The following is a 17210-nucleotide window of genomic DNA, read 5'->3' as shown; positions in this document are numbered from 1 at the left end:
GGACAGGAGTTCAGCCAACAGCTTACCACAGCCATGGCTATGCGAGAGACGGCTCTTGCCCAAATGGGACAACAGATCGATCAACAGATCACATCTGCCATTGCTATAAAGGATAAGGGTAAGATGCCCACACCCCAGCAAGGGGACCATTCAAACAGTCAGGATGTAGAGAAAACGTTTGTTTTTCTAGGATCTCTTGTTTAAACCTAGCAAATCAACGACGCAGGGGTTTTATGGCAGATGCCCCTCGTGCCTATGAGCATCAGTCTTCTGGACCATTGCATGTACCCCAGCATGGGGATTCTCTGGACTTAGATGATACATTTTCTGTGCCACAAAGCACCTTCTTGCAGGATGTCACGCCATCTTTTGGCTCTCAGGTTTTTGCATCTATGCAGGCTGAGCCGTCTCTTTTGGGCCGACCCGTTGGTGTGCATCCGGCTAGTGCTCCTTTCACTACACCAACATATATGCCTGGAGCTAGCTTGGGTTTATATGGCAGCCCACACCCCTAGGAGAGAGGCCAATCCTCTTCTCATCCCTTTGGTATGCCATCATTTCGGAGAGATGCATTTGACAGAGAGACCCAACCCGAGGTTCATGCACCAATCGCTCCGCCAACGAGCACATATAGCCAGACGCAACCAGTGCATCAGATGGCAGCAGCTTCTATGCTTCGAAGAGATGCATTTGGCAAAGAGACCCAACCCGGGGTTCATGCACCTATCACTCCGCTGGCGAGCACATATAGCCAAACGTAGCCAATGCATCAGATGGCAGCAGCTTCTACGCAGCAAGGGGTTGGTGGTGGGCAGCAAGCCACTTTTGATGACATGTTGGCAGATTCTTTGCGTTCGAATAGGGCCCTACCTGAGGCAAACTTGAGATGCCCTTCTCCGATTACGTGAACCTCAAGCATGATGATGCCCGCACTTCTAGAGGTTACACACACAAGAATTATGCAGCCAAGGACATCAAGGACAAACTCACAGTGCATAAGTTTAAAGGGGGCACTCGCACTCCCAATGAGTTGGAGGAGTGGCTCACAAAGCTGGAATACTATTTCCGCTTCTACCCCAAGTCTGAGGAGGAGCGCATCATTTTTGCAAGTATGCATATGCAAGACTATGCCCACTCATGGTGGCGATACATGAGGGACCAACAACTTGGAGGGGTTTCAAAGAATTGATGGTCACTACATTTGTATCCCCACTTTTGTCTTGGATCAATACTTGGCTGAATTGTATGCCTTGTCGCAGACAAGTACGGTCCAAGAGTACTTGCTGTTTGTGCTGGATGTATATAAAAAGGGAAACCTGCTACGTTCATCCATGGGTTAAGTCCTTCTCGCGCTGCAGATGTGAAGGCACATAACCCTCAAAAAATTTGAGCGTGCAGCCCAATTCGCAGAGGTATTTGAGCCCAAATATGCCAGCAGATATAAGATGACACTGGGCAGCGCATATGGGAATGCAAATGAGGGTGAGAAGAAGCCTAAAGTGACTGATTGGAATGAAAGAAAATCAGCAGCAGCACCACTTCCGAGGTTTCCCATAGTTACAGGAAGGAAGATGCCATATGCTAAGGCAAGAGCTAAGGCAAGTGTTGGGATTGAAAAATCAGAATTTAAACAACACACCAGGGCTATTATGGACAGCAGAAAGAGGGCAAACGTATGCTTTAAGTGTGGTGAGAAGTGGACTCCTAAGCATCGGGAAGCTTGCAAAGTGCATAACAGTGGTACTGCAAAACTCAGCATGATTATTGAGATATGGGATGATGAGGATTTGATGGATGCTTCTGAGACTTTGGATGCCACTCATGATGATTCAGAGGGTGCACAAATCGTGGAAGAAGCTCCAGATGTTGGAGCCACAAAGAGGGCTGATTTTCCCTTTGACCCCGATGGTGCTAATGAACATAATATGCATGGTATACATTCCGATGACACTCAGCCCGTATGTAACATGCAAGGCTGTTGGCCGAAAGTCTTTCATGTGGAGCATCAGCTTGCTATGCCTTTTCTTGCGCGAGAGGATGCAAATAACAATGCTCATGTGGACGAAGAGGAGATCTATTGGGATGCGCAGCAAGCCATTTATGCTATCTCTTCTCATGCCTTGATGGGAGCCAAAAGTGCTGAAACTATCAGATTGAAAGGACAAATTAATGGCAGGATTGTTCACATGCTTGTGGACAGCGGTAGCACTCATAGTTTCATCAATTCTAAGACCTTACAAAAGGTAGGATTGATTGCCACTGAGATTGATCATGGGCTGAGAGTAGAGGTGGCAAATGGACAGCATTTGGTCAGTAAATTTTGTTGCCAAGATGCAAGCATCAAGCTCTCTGAGGATTATGAATTTGCTAGGGATCTCTTGGCACTGGATATGGGCCCAATAGATGCTGTCCTGGGCTGCGATTGGCTGAAATCTTTGGGTAAAATCAGCATGGATTTAAATGCCCTATCACTCAGCTTTGTCCACAAGGGTAGAACTGTAACATTGCATGGCATTGCCACTCCTAAATTGCAGGTCATTTCAGCAAGGAAGTTAGCCAGAAGCTCAGGAAGGAACATGCCCTCTACGCATTGAATGTGTCAGTATCTCAAGGGGGTAGCATTCCCCGTGTTGAGGATTGTGATATGCAGCAGTTGCTATCGGAGTTTGTTGATGTATTTGCTGATATGCCATCCCAATTGCCTCCCAAGAGGGATGTGGATCATGCCATTGTTCTAGAGCCTGGCAGTAAGCCTATAAACAAAGCCCCATGCCGTCTTTCTAAGATTGAGCGGGACGAAGTGGTAGTACAAGTGCAGGAATTGGTTGAGAATAACTTCATCTCTCATAGCACTTCTCCTTTTGCCTCTCCGGTGCTTCTGGTGAAGAAGAAGGATGGATCATACCACATGTGCATTGATTACAGGGAATCTAAATAAAGCCACTATCAAGAACAAGTTTCCAATCCCCACGATAGATGACCTGTTGGATGAACTCCAGGGTGCTCAGTTTTTCATGAAGATAGATTTGAGGTCGCATTACCATCAAATCAGGGTGAAAGAAGAAGATGAGCACAAGACGGCCTTCCGCATAGAACGAGGCTTGTATGAATTCAAGGTAATGCCTTTTGGATTGACTAATGCACCGGCCACCTTCCAGGCATTGATGAACAAGATATTACAGCCACTTCTTTTCAGATGTGTGTTGGTTCTCTTTATGATATCCTTATTTACAGCAAGGATAGACAAAAGCACATTAAGCATGTGAAGCAAGTGCTGAAAATTTTGAGAATGCATCAGCTTTATGCAAAAGCCAACAAATGCACTTTTATGGCAAAGGAGATTGAGTACCTAGGGCATATTGTGAGTAGACGTGGCATTCAGGTGGATCCTGCAAAGGTGAAATGCATCAAAGATTGACCACAGCCACAAAATCCCACCCAATTGAGAGGATTTTTAGGTCTTGCTTCCTTCTACAGGCGCTTTATTCGCAAATTTGCCAAGAGGGCAGCTCCTCTTACTAACCTCTTGAAGAAGGATGCTTTTGGGTGGTCAAGGGAGACCTGAAATTTGCTCTCACTCATGCACTTGTCTTGGTATGCCCTGATTTTTCGCGTCCTTTCATTGTGGAGGCAAATGCCAGTGGCAAAGGATTGGGGGCTGTTCTGAGGCACGAACATGGGGTAATAGCCTTTAAAAGCAGGAAGTTTGATGCCAAAGAATTCAATTTCCATGTTTATGATCAAGACATGCTGGCTATCCTGTGTGCTTTCAAGAAATGGCACCACTATCTATACGGAAGTAAAATTAAGGTGAAAACAGATCATAGGAAACTTATATTCTTCCTCACTCAGCCAAATTTGTCATATAAGCAGAAGAGGTAGTTGGCTGCAGTCCAATCCTATGATTTTGACATTGAGTACAGAAAAGGGAAGGAAAATGTGGTTGCAGATGCCTTGTCCAGGATGTGGGCTTGCAATTTGTCTGCTAACTCTACCATATATCAGGAGTGGATTCATGGCATTCAGGAAGAGTATATGCAGAATTCTAAAGCAGCTCTCATATTTTCAGATTTGCAGAAGCCTTCTAGTCAGGGTCATCTGGATTTCAAATTGCATAATGGGCTATTGTGGTGCCAAAACAGGATTTATTTAGTGTAAGAAATCCTAGATTTACTATATTTAGAAATGTACTAAGGAACAGAAAGGAGACTTGAGATAGCAGAGAACAAGGAATAATTGTATTGCTTGAATGTCTGTAGGGTAGATGTTGTGTGTCATCCATACAATTGGGCCTCTCTTATATAGAGAGTGAAGAGTCACACATGAAAAGGTGTGTACTCCAAAGGGTATGTGCATGAAGAGGTGTGTACCCTTTGTGAAGGGTGTGACCCTTGATGAGAGGGTACATTACAATAGAAATGTCTCTTCAATAGGATGTCTCTTGTGAAGGGTTGTGCCTCATTAGGAAGTGTCCCGTCGAAAGGGCAAGTGTCCCGTCAAAAGGGCATACCCTTCCACAAGTGTCCATTCATCAAACCATCCATAAGTCTAGAAATAGAGAAAGGAATACGTCACAGATCGTGACATCCCCTCCCACTCAAAAGAAGACCCTGGTGGAGATAATGAACTGATGTAGAAAATATCACTGTAAATTCTGAAAATACTGCTGTAAAATGTCAGGGTACTGCTGTAAGTCTTCATCAGACTGCCAAGTAGCGTCGGATTCGTCCAGATCTCGCCAAAGAACAAGGAATTCGGTGATAAGTTGATGTCGAGTCTCTCGCTGTTGATGGTCCAGAATACGCTCAGGAATAAGGAGAACATAATTGTCTTCGATGTCTGGGACATAATCACCTGCAGGAGGAACTGCTTCATCGTCTGGAATGTACGTCTTTAGCCAAGAAATATGAAATGTTGGATGGATTTTACCCCATGATGGTGGTAATTCCAATTTGTAACTTAAAGGTGAATTTTTCTTGACGATCCGGAAAGGTCCATAGTATCTTGGTCGCAACTTAGGAAACACAGACTTAACCGTCTTATAGCGATGTGGGGCTACAGATAATAGCACCATGTCACCAGTGTCAAATTCCAGGTGACGTCTATGTTTGTTAGCAGACCGTTGATACCGCTCTTGCGCTTTTCGCATATGATCCCTGACTTGCAGTAGAATGTCTTGCATTTCTTGAACCAGTTGATCAGCTAGGGCCACTCGATGTTGAAGTACAAAATTCGTTGGTACAATCGGAGTGTGTCCATAAGCTGCTTGGAAAGGAGTCATGCTAATGGCACTATGGAAAGAGTTATTATAAGCAAACTCAAGGAGTGGTAGATACTCTTCCCAAGCTGTTAGGCGTGACTGAACATAATGTCGAAGCATTTCTTCCAGAACTTGGTTGACTCTTTCAGTCTGGCCATCTGATGCTGGGTGGTAGGCTGAACTGAACAGTAGAGTTGTACCCAAAGATTCGAACAGTGAAATCCAAAAGTGACTGGTAAACTTAGGATCTCTGTCGAATATGATATTCTTGGGCAATCCATGGTGTCGGAAGATGTGTTGTATGAAGAGTTTGGCTATGTCCAGAGCCTGTGCACTGCTTTTGCAAGCAACAAAGTGTGCCATTTTGGACAATCGATCAACAATTACCATAATCTGAGTGTTACCTCTGGAGGATCGTGGTAGTGTTGTAATGAAATCCATGGAAATACTTTCCCACCTTTCAGTTGGAACTGGAAGAGGCTGAAGAAGTCCTGTTGGAAGTCGTCGGCTTGCTTTCATTTGTTGACAAGATAAGCAAGATGTAACCATTTTGATGACGTTTCATCTGAGGCCAGTAGTATGTTGCACTGAGTAACCGATACGTCTTGTTGATGCCTGGATGGGCAGCATAAGGAACTACATGATGCTCTTTTAACAAAAGACGTCGAACATCCTTGTCATGTGGTACACAGACGCGATCTTGATAGTACAGAAAGTCGTCCGTATAAGAATAGGATGAGAAAATCTTCTGTTTGGAAGTCGAAGGTTGATCTGTTGAAAGAACTTGTACTGTTGTGCCGAAGTCTTTATCATTGAAATACTTCCCTTTGAATGAATTCGGAACATCCATAGATAATGTAGAGATTACCATAGCTGATGCTAAAGGTAACCTGCTGAGAGCATCTGCAACTACATTGCGTAGTCCTGGAATGTACTCAATGGTCATGTGAAAGTTGGCCAGAAACTCAACCCAGCGTGCTTATCGAGCGTTCATGACTGGCTGAGTAAAGATATACTTTAAAGAGTGATGGTCTGTCTTGACCACAGAGTCGGCTCCCATGAGATAATGTTTCCAAGAGCGATAAGCATGTACAACGGCAAGAAACTCCTTATCATAAACCGGGTATCGGGTTTGGATATCGGAATGTTTATGGCTGTCAAAAGCAATAACTCTGTCTTCTTGCATCAAGACTGCTCCAGTAGCGATGTCGGAAGCGTCGGTCATGACCTCAAATGGAAGGTTTGGGTCAGCAATAGCCATAACTGATGTGGTAGTGAGTGCTTGCTTGAGTTGTTGGAAACTATACTCTGTTTCGGGAAGCCACTGAAAAATTGATGTGCTTTTCAATAATTCGGACATAGGAGCTGCGATTTCGGAAAACTGATAGACCTTTGTATGGTAGAAGTTTGCCAATCTGAGATAAGAGCGGATATCATGAACATTCTTAGGAGTAGGCCAGTTTCGGATTACCTCAACCTTCCTGGGATCCACAGAGATGCCTTGAGCTGAAATAACATGTCCCAAATATTCAAGGTGGGTCTTGAAGAACTCACTCTTCTCAATGTTGATGTAGAGAGAATTTGCGCGGAGAACTTCAAAAACTTGGTGAAGATGTTGTTTGTGCTCATGTAAGGATCTGCTGAAAACGAGGATGTCATTGAGGTTAACGATGACGAACTTATCGAGGAAAGGCCTGAAGATGTCGTTCATTAATGTCATGAATGTGGCCGGGGCATTGTTTAACCCAAAAGGCATGACCAAACATTCATAGTGTCCATACTTTGTTCGAAAAGCTGTCTTGTACTCATCGCCTTCTCGTATGCGTATTTGATGATAACCTGAACGAAGATCAATCTTTGAGAATTGTGTTGCATGTAGAAGTTGATCGAAGAGGTCATCGATGCGAGGCAATGGATACTTGTTTTTTATAGTGAGCTTGTTGAGGGCTCGATAGTCGATGCAGAGGCGCATTGACTTATTCTTTTTTTCCACAAGTAGTACAGGAGATCCGAAAGGGCTGCGACTGGGCCGAATATGACCTTTGTCGAGTAGTTCGGTGACCTGTCTTTGGATTTCTTCATTTTGAGTGTAAGAAACCCGATAAGGAGGTTTCGACGGTGGATTACTGCCGGGAATAAGTTTGATTGGGTGATCCACTGGTCGTCGAGGTGGTAACTGCTTTGGCAATTCCTGTGGAAAAATATCCAGGTAGGGGGAAAAGGTTGGTTGAGGTATTCAGGAGGATCCTTTGTTGGTGTCTCCTCTACTGCCGTAACCAACAGAAGTGAAGTCTTTACTTGGCGTTTACGAACCCACTTCTTTACTTGTAGGGCAGAGGCAACTGGGGTTGAAGGAGAGTCCCTAGAACCAGTTAGCTCAATAAGTTTTCCTTGGTGGACAAACTGGATAGTATGGCTGCGAAAACTAATTGATGGATCATAGTCGTAGAGCCACTGTTGTCCGAGTATGACATCGTACCGAGAAAGAGGCATGATGTCGAAGTTCAACTTGTCCGTATAATGTTGGATGCGAAAAGACAAGTTTTTTATTCTGGTGTTGCACAAGAAAGTAGTTCCATTTGCGAGTTCAATCTGATAGTCCATGAGACTAGGACTGGTGGTCAACCGAAGTTTGTCGACCATAGAACTAGCTAGGAAGTTATGAGAACAGCCACTGTCGATGAGGATAGTGACCGTTGTTCCACGAATCGATCCTTGAACACAAAGTACTTGAGTGGCCAGGGAAGGTTCGAGGTTGCTGGCAAGGCTCAGGTGGATGGTATTCGCCATTCGAACAGCTTTGCCTTTCTTGTCTTGTGCTGGGGTAGCATCTTCTCTTTGGGAAGTGCTAGGTTCCATATTGGAATTTTGCTTTGGTTGCTTGGGACAATCGAACCATCTATGGTCGCCTGTACAGATGGTACAAAGTCCTTTTGTGCTGGAGTTGTTCTTGTCAGTGGCCGCACCTTTATGTTGGGGATGTCGGTAATGACTTTGTGAAGAAGAAGAGGCACGATCCTTGGAGGAGTGCTTCTGTTGAAATCCAGCAAATGATTTCTGAGGCTTCTAGGGATCTTGAGACTGTCGCTGACCTTGATTACCGAAGTTTTTTCAAAACCTGGTGTTATCTTGAGGGCGAGCACCTTTGGCCAGAGGAGAGTTCTGTGTGCGATTAGCACTCTGCTTCCCTGTGTTTTGGAAATCTGTAATGCGCTCTGCGTAAGCAATAGCGCCATCTGTGGTGGTGATGTTTGCTTTAAGAACATCAATGCGTAGCGAGGGATTTAGGCCTGAGATGAAAGCATGAAGGCGATCATCCTCAGTTAAACCATCAACCTCCAGCACCAATGTGGTGAACTGAGAGATGTAGGAAGACAGGGAACCCGTTTGCTCCAACTGTCGGAGTTTTGAACGTGCTTGGAAGTACGCATTGGCAGGTATGAACTGCTTACGGAGCACGTGTTCAAAACGTTCCCATATTAACACACTTTTGCCGTCCTTTAAGCGTCTTTGCCACCATAGAAAAGCTGTATCCTTGAGGAGGGAGGCTGCCAATGCAATCTTTTTTCCTTCAGTGAGGTCAACAGTATCAAAATACATGCACATTTTTGCGAGCCATTGGTCAACTGTTTGGCGATTGTGTTGACCAGTGTAGGCTTCCGGAAGTTTGATGTCAAGTCTTTTAGTTTTGGAAGCTTGAAGTAAACGGTAGAGGGCACGTAGTTCAGTGTTTTCTACCTCTGGTGGGAATGAATCCGCATAGTCGTTTGGTTGCGTCACGTCATCCTCTGTATGTGTGGTACTGCGAGAATCTTGAAGTTGTTGAACTTTCTGGACCAAGTCGGAGATGCTGTCCTGAAGCTATGAAATTTGAAGTTGCAGAGTGATTCGCCTTGTATGTTGACTTCAGGAGCCTTTTTTGGACTTGAGTCTTTGATCTCTGGAGAGGCTTCACGCGAGCGTTGCGACATATCGGAGATCCGTGTGAGAAAAGCGCGAACTTGCGCTCTAGTTTGTACCATTCCTGGAAGAAGATTCGGGCTGCTCCCTGAGGTTGCTCATGTTGGAGGGGGCAGGCGAGGCAAGATGGAACCACCCGTGGAAGTCTGGTAAAGGAGGTCCTGTCTGAGGTAACACTGGTGATGCCGAAAGTGGTGTTACTGCTCGTGAAAGGACAGGAGTAGGTTGCAGAGTCCACGGATCTAAGATGGGATAAGGAGCTGCTGTCGGAAATGGAGGATATCCAGGAGAAGGAGTGCCTTCAGAGTGTAAATACTGACTTGGAGAAGGTACAACCTGTAGAGGAGGATATCTGGGAGCTGAAGGAGGTGGAGAGTACCCTGGAGATGCCGAAGGTGAGGGGTAAAATTCTCTCCAAAGATGGAAAGCAAACTCTTGAGGAATATCGGGTTCAGGATATCTTCGTGTCTCGTGGAACACAACCTGTACTGTGCTGAGGAAGTAATGTAACTAAGGTGCCTCACGCAGAAGGTAGAGGAGGTGGTCCAAATCACTAGGAGGGCACGTGACACAGAAGACCCAAGATGCAAAGGCTCCGAAATGGGCTGGTTGTGCAATTTGAACACGATATTGTGTGGTAGATGATGCCTGAGGTGTCCTTGAAATGCCGGGTGAATTACCAGGGGTTTCCATGCTTTAAGGGAGATTCTTTCATTTGCTGTAATTTGTTAATGACAAGAAAATCCTTAAAAGCAGATTGGAAAGACTCCACCTGGCAATAATTTAATCTGCCAGATTGTTGCGTAGAAGAAGGCTGCAAATCGCTGTCCGGAGATCCATGTTGCAGTGGTTTGCGAGGAGCGAATCGAGGCTTGTCTGGTCCGGGCTATTAACAGGCTGTCTTCATCGCGAGAGGAGGCTGCAACTGGTGCTGATTTGGCAGGAAAAGATGGCAAAACAAGGGGGGGGGGGGGGGGGCTGCAGGCTGTCAATGGCAAAAAACTAGTTGCAGTTCCCAGGGCTGGACTGCGCAGGAAAGGCAGGGCTGGGCTGCGCAGTTAGGCTGGCTTGGCTGGCAAAGCAAATGACTGCGCAGGGGGGGGGCTGAGTGCTGGCGAGGAGATGCTGACTGCGCAGGGGGCTGGCGTGCAGACGAGTTCTAGGGCTGCGCAGGAAGGGCGTGCAGATCGGATAGGGCTGCGCAGGGCTGGCGTGCAGATCGGCTGAGGCGGGCTGCTGCTGCGGGTAGTTCCGTACGGTGCAGGCCGTACGGAATATCAAAGAAGGGACGCCTCTTTTCGTTGGGGCTGCCTAAAGTGGTTAGTTGCCCCAAAAATTAATTTGGGGGTTTAGTTAACCCTAGGGTAGCTAGGGTAAACCTAAGGGTAGGGGATGGGTTTATTTTTATTTTTTTCCCTTTTTACCCCTCTAGGTACCCTTTTATAGGTGCTTGGTGCCTAAAAAGGTGTGCCTATTCGAAGGGGTGTGACCCTTGGAATAAATGCACCTTTTCATGAAGGGGTGTGTCCCTGCTTTTAAAAGGGGTGTCCCTACATGAATAGGTGTGTCCTTTTGTCCACGATGGGGTGTGTCCCTTGAGTGAGAAGTCGAGACTCTTCATCAAAAGGTGTGTCCGATGGTGGAAAAGGTGCGTCCCTTGGTTTTGGGACAGCCCAAGCACCTGTAAAGACACGATTTTTGTCGTGTCCATTCACATCAACTCGTGATGTGTGGGAGATGGAGAGGCCATAGATGACTTTAGGCAGGGTTGGCGCTTAAAATTTTTACGCTCATCCTCTCCATCTCTTCCATGCACAATGTGCACGGAATATCCTTCTAGCGGAAAAGATGTATCAGATCAGCGCTAGAAGGTGGGGGGCATTTCCTACAGGCAGGAGCGAATTTTGCTCTGATACCACTGTAAGAAATCCTAGATTTACTATATTTAGAAATGTACTAAGGAACAAAAAGGAGACTTGAGATAGCAGAGAACAAGGAATAATTGTATTGCTTGAATATCTGTAGGGTAGATGTTGTGTGTCATCCATACAATTGGGCCTCTCTTATATAGAGAGTGAAAAGTCACACATGAAAAGGTGTGTACTCCAAAGGGTATGTGCATGAAGAGGTGTGTACCCCTTGTGAAGGGTGTGACCCTTGATGAGAGGGTACATTACAATAGAAATGTCTCTTCAATAGGATGTCTCGTGAAGGGTTGTGCCTCATTAGGAAGTGTCCCGTCGAAAGGGCATACCCTTCCACAAGTGTCCATTCATCAAACCATCCATAAGTCTAGAAATAGAGAAAGGAATACATCACAGATCGTGACATTTAGTGCCAGACTCAAAATACCGCCAGCTGGTTTTGCAAGAAATGCACTCTTCTCCCATGGCTAGACATTCAAGTATCACTAAAACATATGAAAGAATCAAGCAGAGCTTTACTTGGGAGGGCATGTAGAGAGATGTGGTTAAATACGTGGCTGAATGCTTGCCTTGCCAACAAAATAAAGTGGACAGCAAGTTACCCGCAGGCCTCTTGCAACCATTACCCATTCCATAGGGAAAATGGACGCACATAGCAATGGATTTCATCACAGGATTGCCTTCTATAGAGAGGGGATGGGACAGCATCTTTGTTGTGGTGGATAGAATGACAAAACAGGCCCATTCCATACCCACTAAGACCCAATATTCAGCATCGCAGGTTGCTTGGCAATTCATTGACCATGTCTTTAAGCATCAGGGTTTCCCTCAGGAAATTGTCAGTGACAGAGATGCAAAGTTTATGGATCACTTTTGGCAAGAGATATTTACAGCAGTGGGTACTTTACTCACACCTAGCACTGCTTACCATCCTAAGATTGATGGACAGTCGGAAAGGGTGAACAAATGGGTGGAGGAATATTTGAGGCATTTTTGTCATGATACTCAGAAGTATTGGGATAAATGGTTGTCACTTGCTGAATTTTGCTACAACAATACCAAGCATCTCTCCATTGGCATGAGCCTGCTTGAGGCAATGTACGGATGCAAGGTCGGGATGCCTTCTTCAATTGGTGACATGGCTGTGAAAAATCAGCAAGCACGGAATGACTTGGAGAGGATGGATGCCCTTCTGCAGTTGGCAAAAAGGAATATGCGAGATGCCCAAGCCAAGCAAAAGAAACATGCGGATGAACACAGGAGATATTTGTCTTTCAAAGAGGGAGATTATATGCATTTGCATCTCCATAAGAACCGTTATGCCTCACTGAAAGGTAATACCAACACAAAGCTGGCTCATAGGTATTACGGTCCTTACAGGATCATTCGCAAGGTTGGAGAGGTAGCATAGCAGTTGGAGCTACCCAATACCTCCAAGATCCATGATGTTTTCCATGTGTCTGCTGAAACCACATGTTGGACAACATGTCCATGTTCTTCCAAATTGCCACCTATGGATGAAGAGGGCCACATCCTATATGTCCCAGAGCGCATCGTGGGTTTTAGAGACCATGTACTCCGGAACAAGGCCTACGTAGAGTATCTTATCAAGTGGCGGGGACTCCCTAACGATGAAAATTCATGGCACCAGAAAGCATTGTCCAAGACCACCCCTATCTCCTACCGGATTGATTAGTAGTTGCTGTTGCTGCACTTTTGGACAGCCAAGCTGTGAAATTTTGAGGGGAAATTTCTATGGGAAGGGATGGCTGTAATGAAGGGGAAAAAGGGGCCAAGTTAGAGGTCCTTTAGGTGGAAAATGTGGAGGGACTATATAAGTCTTCATCCACCCCCTACTATGTACTTTTTCATGTGACATATAATCCTATCTACTACCTCCTTCCTCCTACGTGCTGCCTACTCTCTCTCTCTCTCTCTCTCTCTCTCTCTCCCTCTCTCTCTCTCTACCCCTTTCCTCTCCCTCTTTCCCTCTCTCTCTCTCTCGCATTTGCTCCTCTATCCCCTTTCTCCGAATTTGTCCCTACCCCTTTTCTACACTTGCCCTCTATAAACAGCAGGGTGCTGCCTACTTGCAGTCCCTCCTTTGCTGCAACACCTGGCCACTAGGATGTCCTTCACCCCTACTCTCCTGCCAGCCCGTGGTCTGCCCTAATCGTGCCATTTGCAGGCCATTCACCTGCCCATAGATCCTGCCATCTGGGTGCCTACTCCTTGAGATAACTCCGCCATCTAGTGCTGCTCCAGATCTGCCTCTTCTAGGCCAGATCCATGCTGTGTATGCATTGCCATCTTCCTGTTCATAGGCTCTACCTGTTGCAGCCACCATGGCTCTTCCACAAGTTTCTGTGAGGTGCTGCCCATGTGGCAGCCCCCCCTCTCTCTCTTCTTTGGGCACATGCCCTAGGTCTCCCTCCCCCACGCTCTCCTCATTTGGGGGCTTACAGTCTACAGATGGGGAGGTGACCTTTACAACAGCCTCACCCCTCCATGCTTTACAGAAGAAAGGAGTGCCTTTCAGGTGGGGTACCAAGGAAATTGCAGCCTTTGAAGAGCTTAAGGAAAAGCTATGCTCCGATCCCGTCATTATCTTGCCAGATTTACGCAAACCCTTTGGCAGAGGATTGATGCTTGGGCAGAGGGTTGAGCAAGGGCAGGAAGTGCCTAAAAGTGATGCATTATGGTTGTAATGAACGTGGATGACAAGTTAGTTGTGGATTACTGCCCTTTAGTTTGCTAGAGGCCAGTTTCAACCACAAAAGCAAAAGCTTGTCTTTCACACACCCCCAAGCTTTACTTTCTTTCCTCAGAACCACAATGAGCTAGCTGCAATTCACAGCTAGCCTAGTTAGGAGTAGCCCTAGAGGTAAAAAGGGGAGTTGAGTGGGCTTAAAAGGAGATCATGCGGGGACAATATATAGGTCCTCTTTCACCCTTTGATGTTGACACTCCTCTCTTGCTTCCGGCTCTCACTTCTATGCATTATCTCTCTTTCTCGCATCTCTTCCTCTTTCTGTCCCCATCTCTCTCTCTCTCTCTCTCTCTCTCTCATTACAGGAAGAGCTCTTGTGGCTCTCTGAGCCCAATCACATATGCTAGAGATTGAGATGGAATAAGTTGCCAAGAGAAAATAGAATATGCCAGTTCTGTGATTTTGGTCTGGTGCACACAGAGGAACACCTACTTATGGTTTGCCCACCGTAGGCACACTCAGGGATGATTTCAGCACCCTCCTTGATGGATACACGATTGCCCAATCTTTTGGGCAAGACTCCACCTTTGGCTTTTGGGGCATCCATCACTCGGATTTCAACACAAAGACAACCATGAGACACATTATGTCACATAATAATCTCTTTCCCTTCCACTATGGGAGGAGCCTACCTATCGATTTCTGAGTTTTGCAATTGCTATTTTTCGGGTGCCATGGACCATTTGGCCCTCAGAGGAGGAATGTTCATCCCCTCTTCTTCTGCTATTCTATCCCCTGCCCATCCCCTTCTCACTTCATTGGTATCACAGAAGTCACTCTTAACAATTGCCTATCCCCCCCCCTCCTACACTTCCTTCTAGCTACATGCACTTCACTCATGCAGCCCGTAAAGTATGAGTACTAAAAGCATCAGACCTGAGTTGCCCATGGGCATACCCAAAGTGCACCAACAACAAAACAAAAAGGCACTTCCGCTCCAATTAGTTGGGCATGTGTGTATCTGCTTGAGGGCCAGCCAACTAGTCACATGGGCAATCGTCACGGGGATCCACAACCTGTGGCATGCTAGGCTGCCATGTCAACAGCCATACATGCTGCATCAGCAGCCATGTGGCGGACTACCATGTGGTAGTCGGACAGTACAGCAAACCCGACCAGGTCGGGACAGGTCGGTCCAGGCCAGGGGTCTGGTTGGTGAGATCCAAGGCCTAGTCGGCCAGTTTTAGGCCCTCGTTATATAAGGCAGCCCCCATGGGCCTCATTCCTCATTCACTTCGAGGCTGGAGTTGAGCAGCCAGCAGCTGTGTTTCAGCAGCAGGATCTAGCCTGGATCAGGGAGCAGCAGATCTGCAAAAGAATAACTGAACATATGTCTGCCCAAAGGGCTGAATACAACTGTATAGAACTGAAAGAATAAGTGATGTATCAAGAGGAAGATCCCTCACTGTAGATCTGCGACCTAAGGGCTGCTACGATGCAGACCCTTGCTGCTGCTGTTCGGACTGAACCGGGTCCTGCAGATGCTGTGCCTCTGAGGAGGAATATAAGAGTGCATTATTGTTTCAGTTCAGTCAGCAGTTAGTAGGAAAGAGAGCAAATTAGTCTTTCTCCCTGCTACATTGATATCAAATCCTCATATTTTCTTTCCTGAGATAGTGAGGTTCAGTCAGGGACGGCCACTATTGTATGGTATAGACAAGATCCCGAAAGGACACCATAGGGGGGAGAGAGAGAGAGAGAGAGAGAGAGAGAGAGAGAGAGAGGAGGGCTGGAGCATTTTTTGCAGGTGGAAGTACTGACTAGCATACGAAACGAAATTGCTCTTGCCCCTCAAAGTGAAGGAGACAAACCTAAAACTGACCGGATTCCATTAGAAAAACTGGAAAGAAGTGAAAAAATTTCTAGTTTACTAAACCTTAACTTTAATACCAATAATTTTGCCTCTACCATGCACACAATTAATTAAACAACCGGAACAAAAACAAAAGATGAGATCACTAAGCCTAAAGCTAAGGGTGAACTAGGTGGTGGGCAGCGTAGCATTTACGCAAATGGCCTGAATTTGTATATGCTTATTATGTCGCGTTTCGTGATGGTTAAACCGCACCTAACGCCCAGATATTCCTTGTTTATATATGCCTGATGAATGTGATTTGAGGTCCATGCGTGTTGCATGCATTGTCAGAAAAGAACCTCTACATGAACAAGATTCGGCAGCATAATGAGCGCCCAGATGAAACTACACACTTCCTCGGGACACGAATATGACGATCCAAGGCAGTAATGTGTAAAAGCACCTCTACTCCCCCCGAAAAGGAAAGGTACCTGTACTCCCAAGTTTGAAAGCCGGACTTGTACAATAGGTAATGCAGGGGCTCCCAATAGTTGAAGACCTCGTCGCAGTCGTGGATCAGGTTGGACTTGGCGCTAAAATAGCGAGCGATGAAGAGTCCAACGAAAGCGGTGGCCCAGCTGATGCTTCCGGGAGGAGAAGCATCAGGGTCAGCCGAGAGATGATGTTTCTTATCTTTTTCAGAATCTGTAGACTGAGGATCGTTATGAGATGAGCTCAAAGAAGAGGAAGTGGGACGCCGGCGACGGGCAGAGGCAGCTGATGTCGCCATTCAGTCTCCCTCTCTCTTTACGTAGAACGTAAGTAGACGGAGTACTCAAATTTGAACGTAGACTAGAATTTCATTTTGAAGGGTAATTTACAAGTCATCCTTCTCATTCCTTTCATAGGGCGGTTTCCACTCACCCCACATGCGAGAATCTCTTTTCGGGAGCCTCACTTCACACTTGAGAGAGAGGTGCGGTGGCGGCGGTGTTCCAAGCTCCGGTGCGCGATTGGATCACTCAAAGTTGGCGGCGGTGTTCCAAGCTCTGGTGCGCGATTGGATCACTCAAACTTGGTGAGGTCTGTTGAACCACCCAGGTGCTTGCACCCGACGTTCCAAGCCCCGGTGCGCGATTGGATTGCTCAAAGTTGGTGAGGTCCGTTGAGCCACCCAGGTGCCTGCACCACCACCCACATGGGGCATGTGGAAACAACACATAGTTTTGGTAGCACCCATGGGGAGGCCTTTCCCTCAAATTAAAGGGGTGTGTGGCGAAGCCGTGAGCCACTTTAATTTGAGGGAAAGGCTGATTCGTGTGCCTCTGAGGAGGAGATAATCAACCATCATGTGATGGGCTAAGGATAAAGTTTTGTACACGTCAACTATTCATGGAGACTTTTTTCCCATGATGTGATGGGCAACTTGCGAAGTGTTTGACATGTCAATTTACGTGCAACGCCCACCATTTTCTTATCTTTATGACAACTTGATCCAAC

At 46.3% G+C, this 17210-nt stretch overlaps 1 protein-coding gene across 1 annotated transcript in view; it reads right to left on the bottom strand.

Annotated features, from left to right (window-relative positions):
- The window catches only part of EBS3 (Alg9-like mannosyltransferase family), a 65453-nt gene extending 48829 nt beyond the window's left edge, over window positions 1-16624 (bottom strand). Inside the window, exon 1 of the mRNA XM_087383625.1 lies at window positions 16202-16624. Within this exon, the coding sequence (XP_087239751.1) occupies window positions 16202-16500 (299 nt within the window). The 5' untranslated portion in view covers window positions 16501-16624. The remainder of the gene's footprint in view (window positions 1-16201) is intronic.
- Between the last annotated feature and the right edge of the window lie 586 nt (window positions 16625-17210).

This window comes from Dipteris shenzhenensis, chromosome 13 (assembly GCF_047967505.1).
Source record: "Dipteris shenzhenensis isolate YYH24624 ecotype China chromosome 13, Dip_SZ_1.0, whole genome shotgun sequence".
Taxonomy (NCBI): Eukaryota; Viridiplantae; Streptophyta; class Polypodiopsida; order Gleicheniales; family Dipteridaceae; genus Dipteris; species Dipteris shenzhenensis.
Note: the sequence above shows the minus strand (reverse complement) of the source record. Positions and strands in the feature narration are given on the sequence as shown.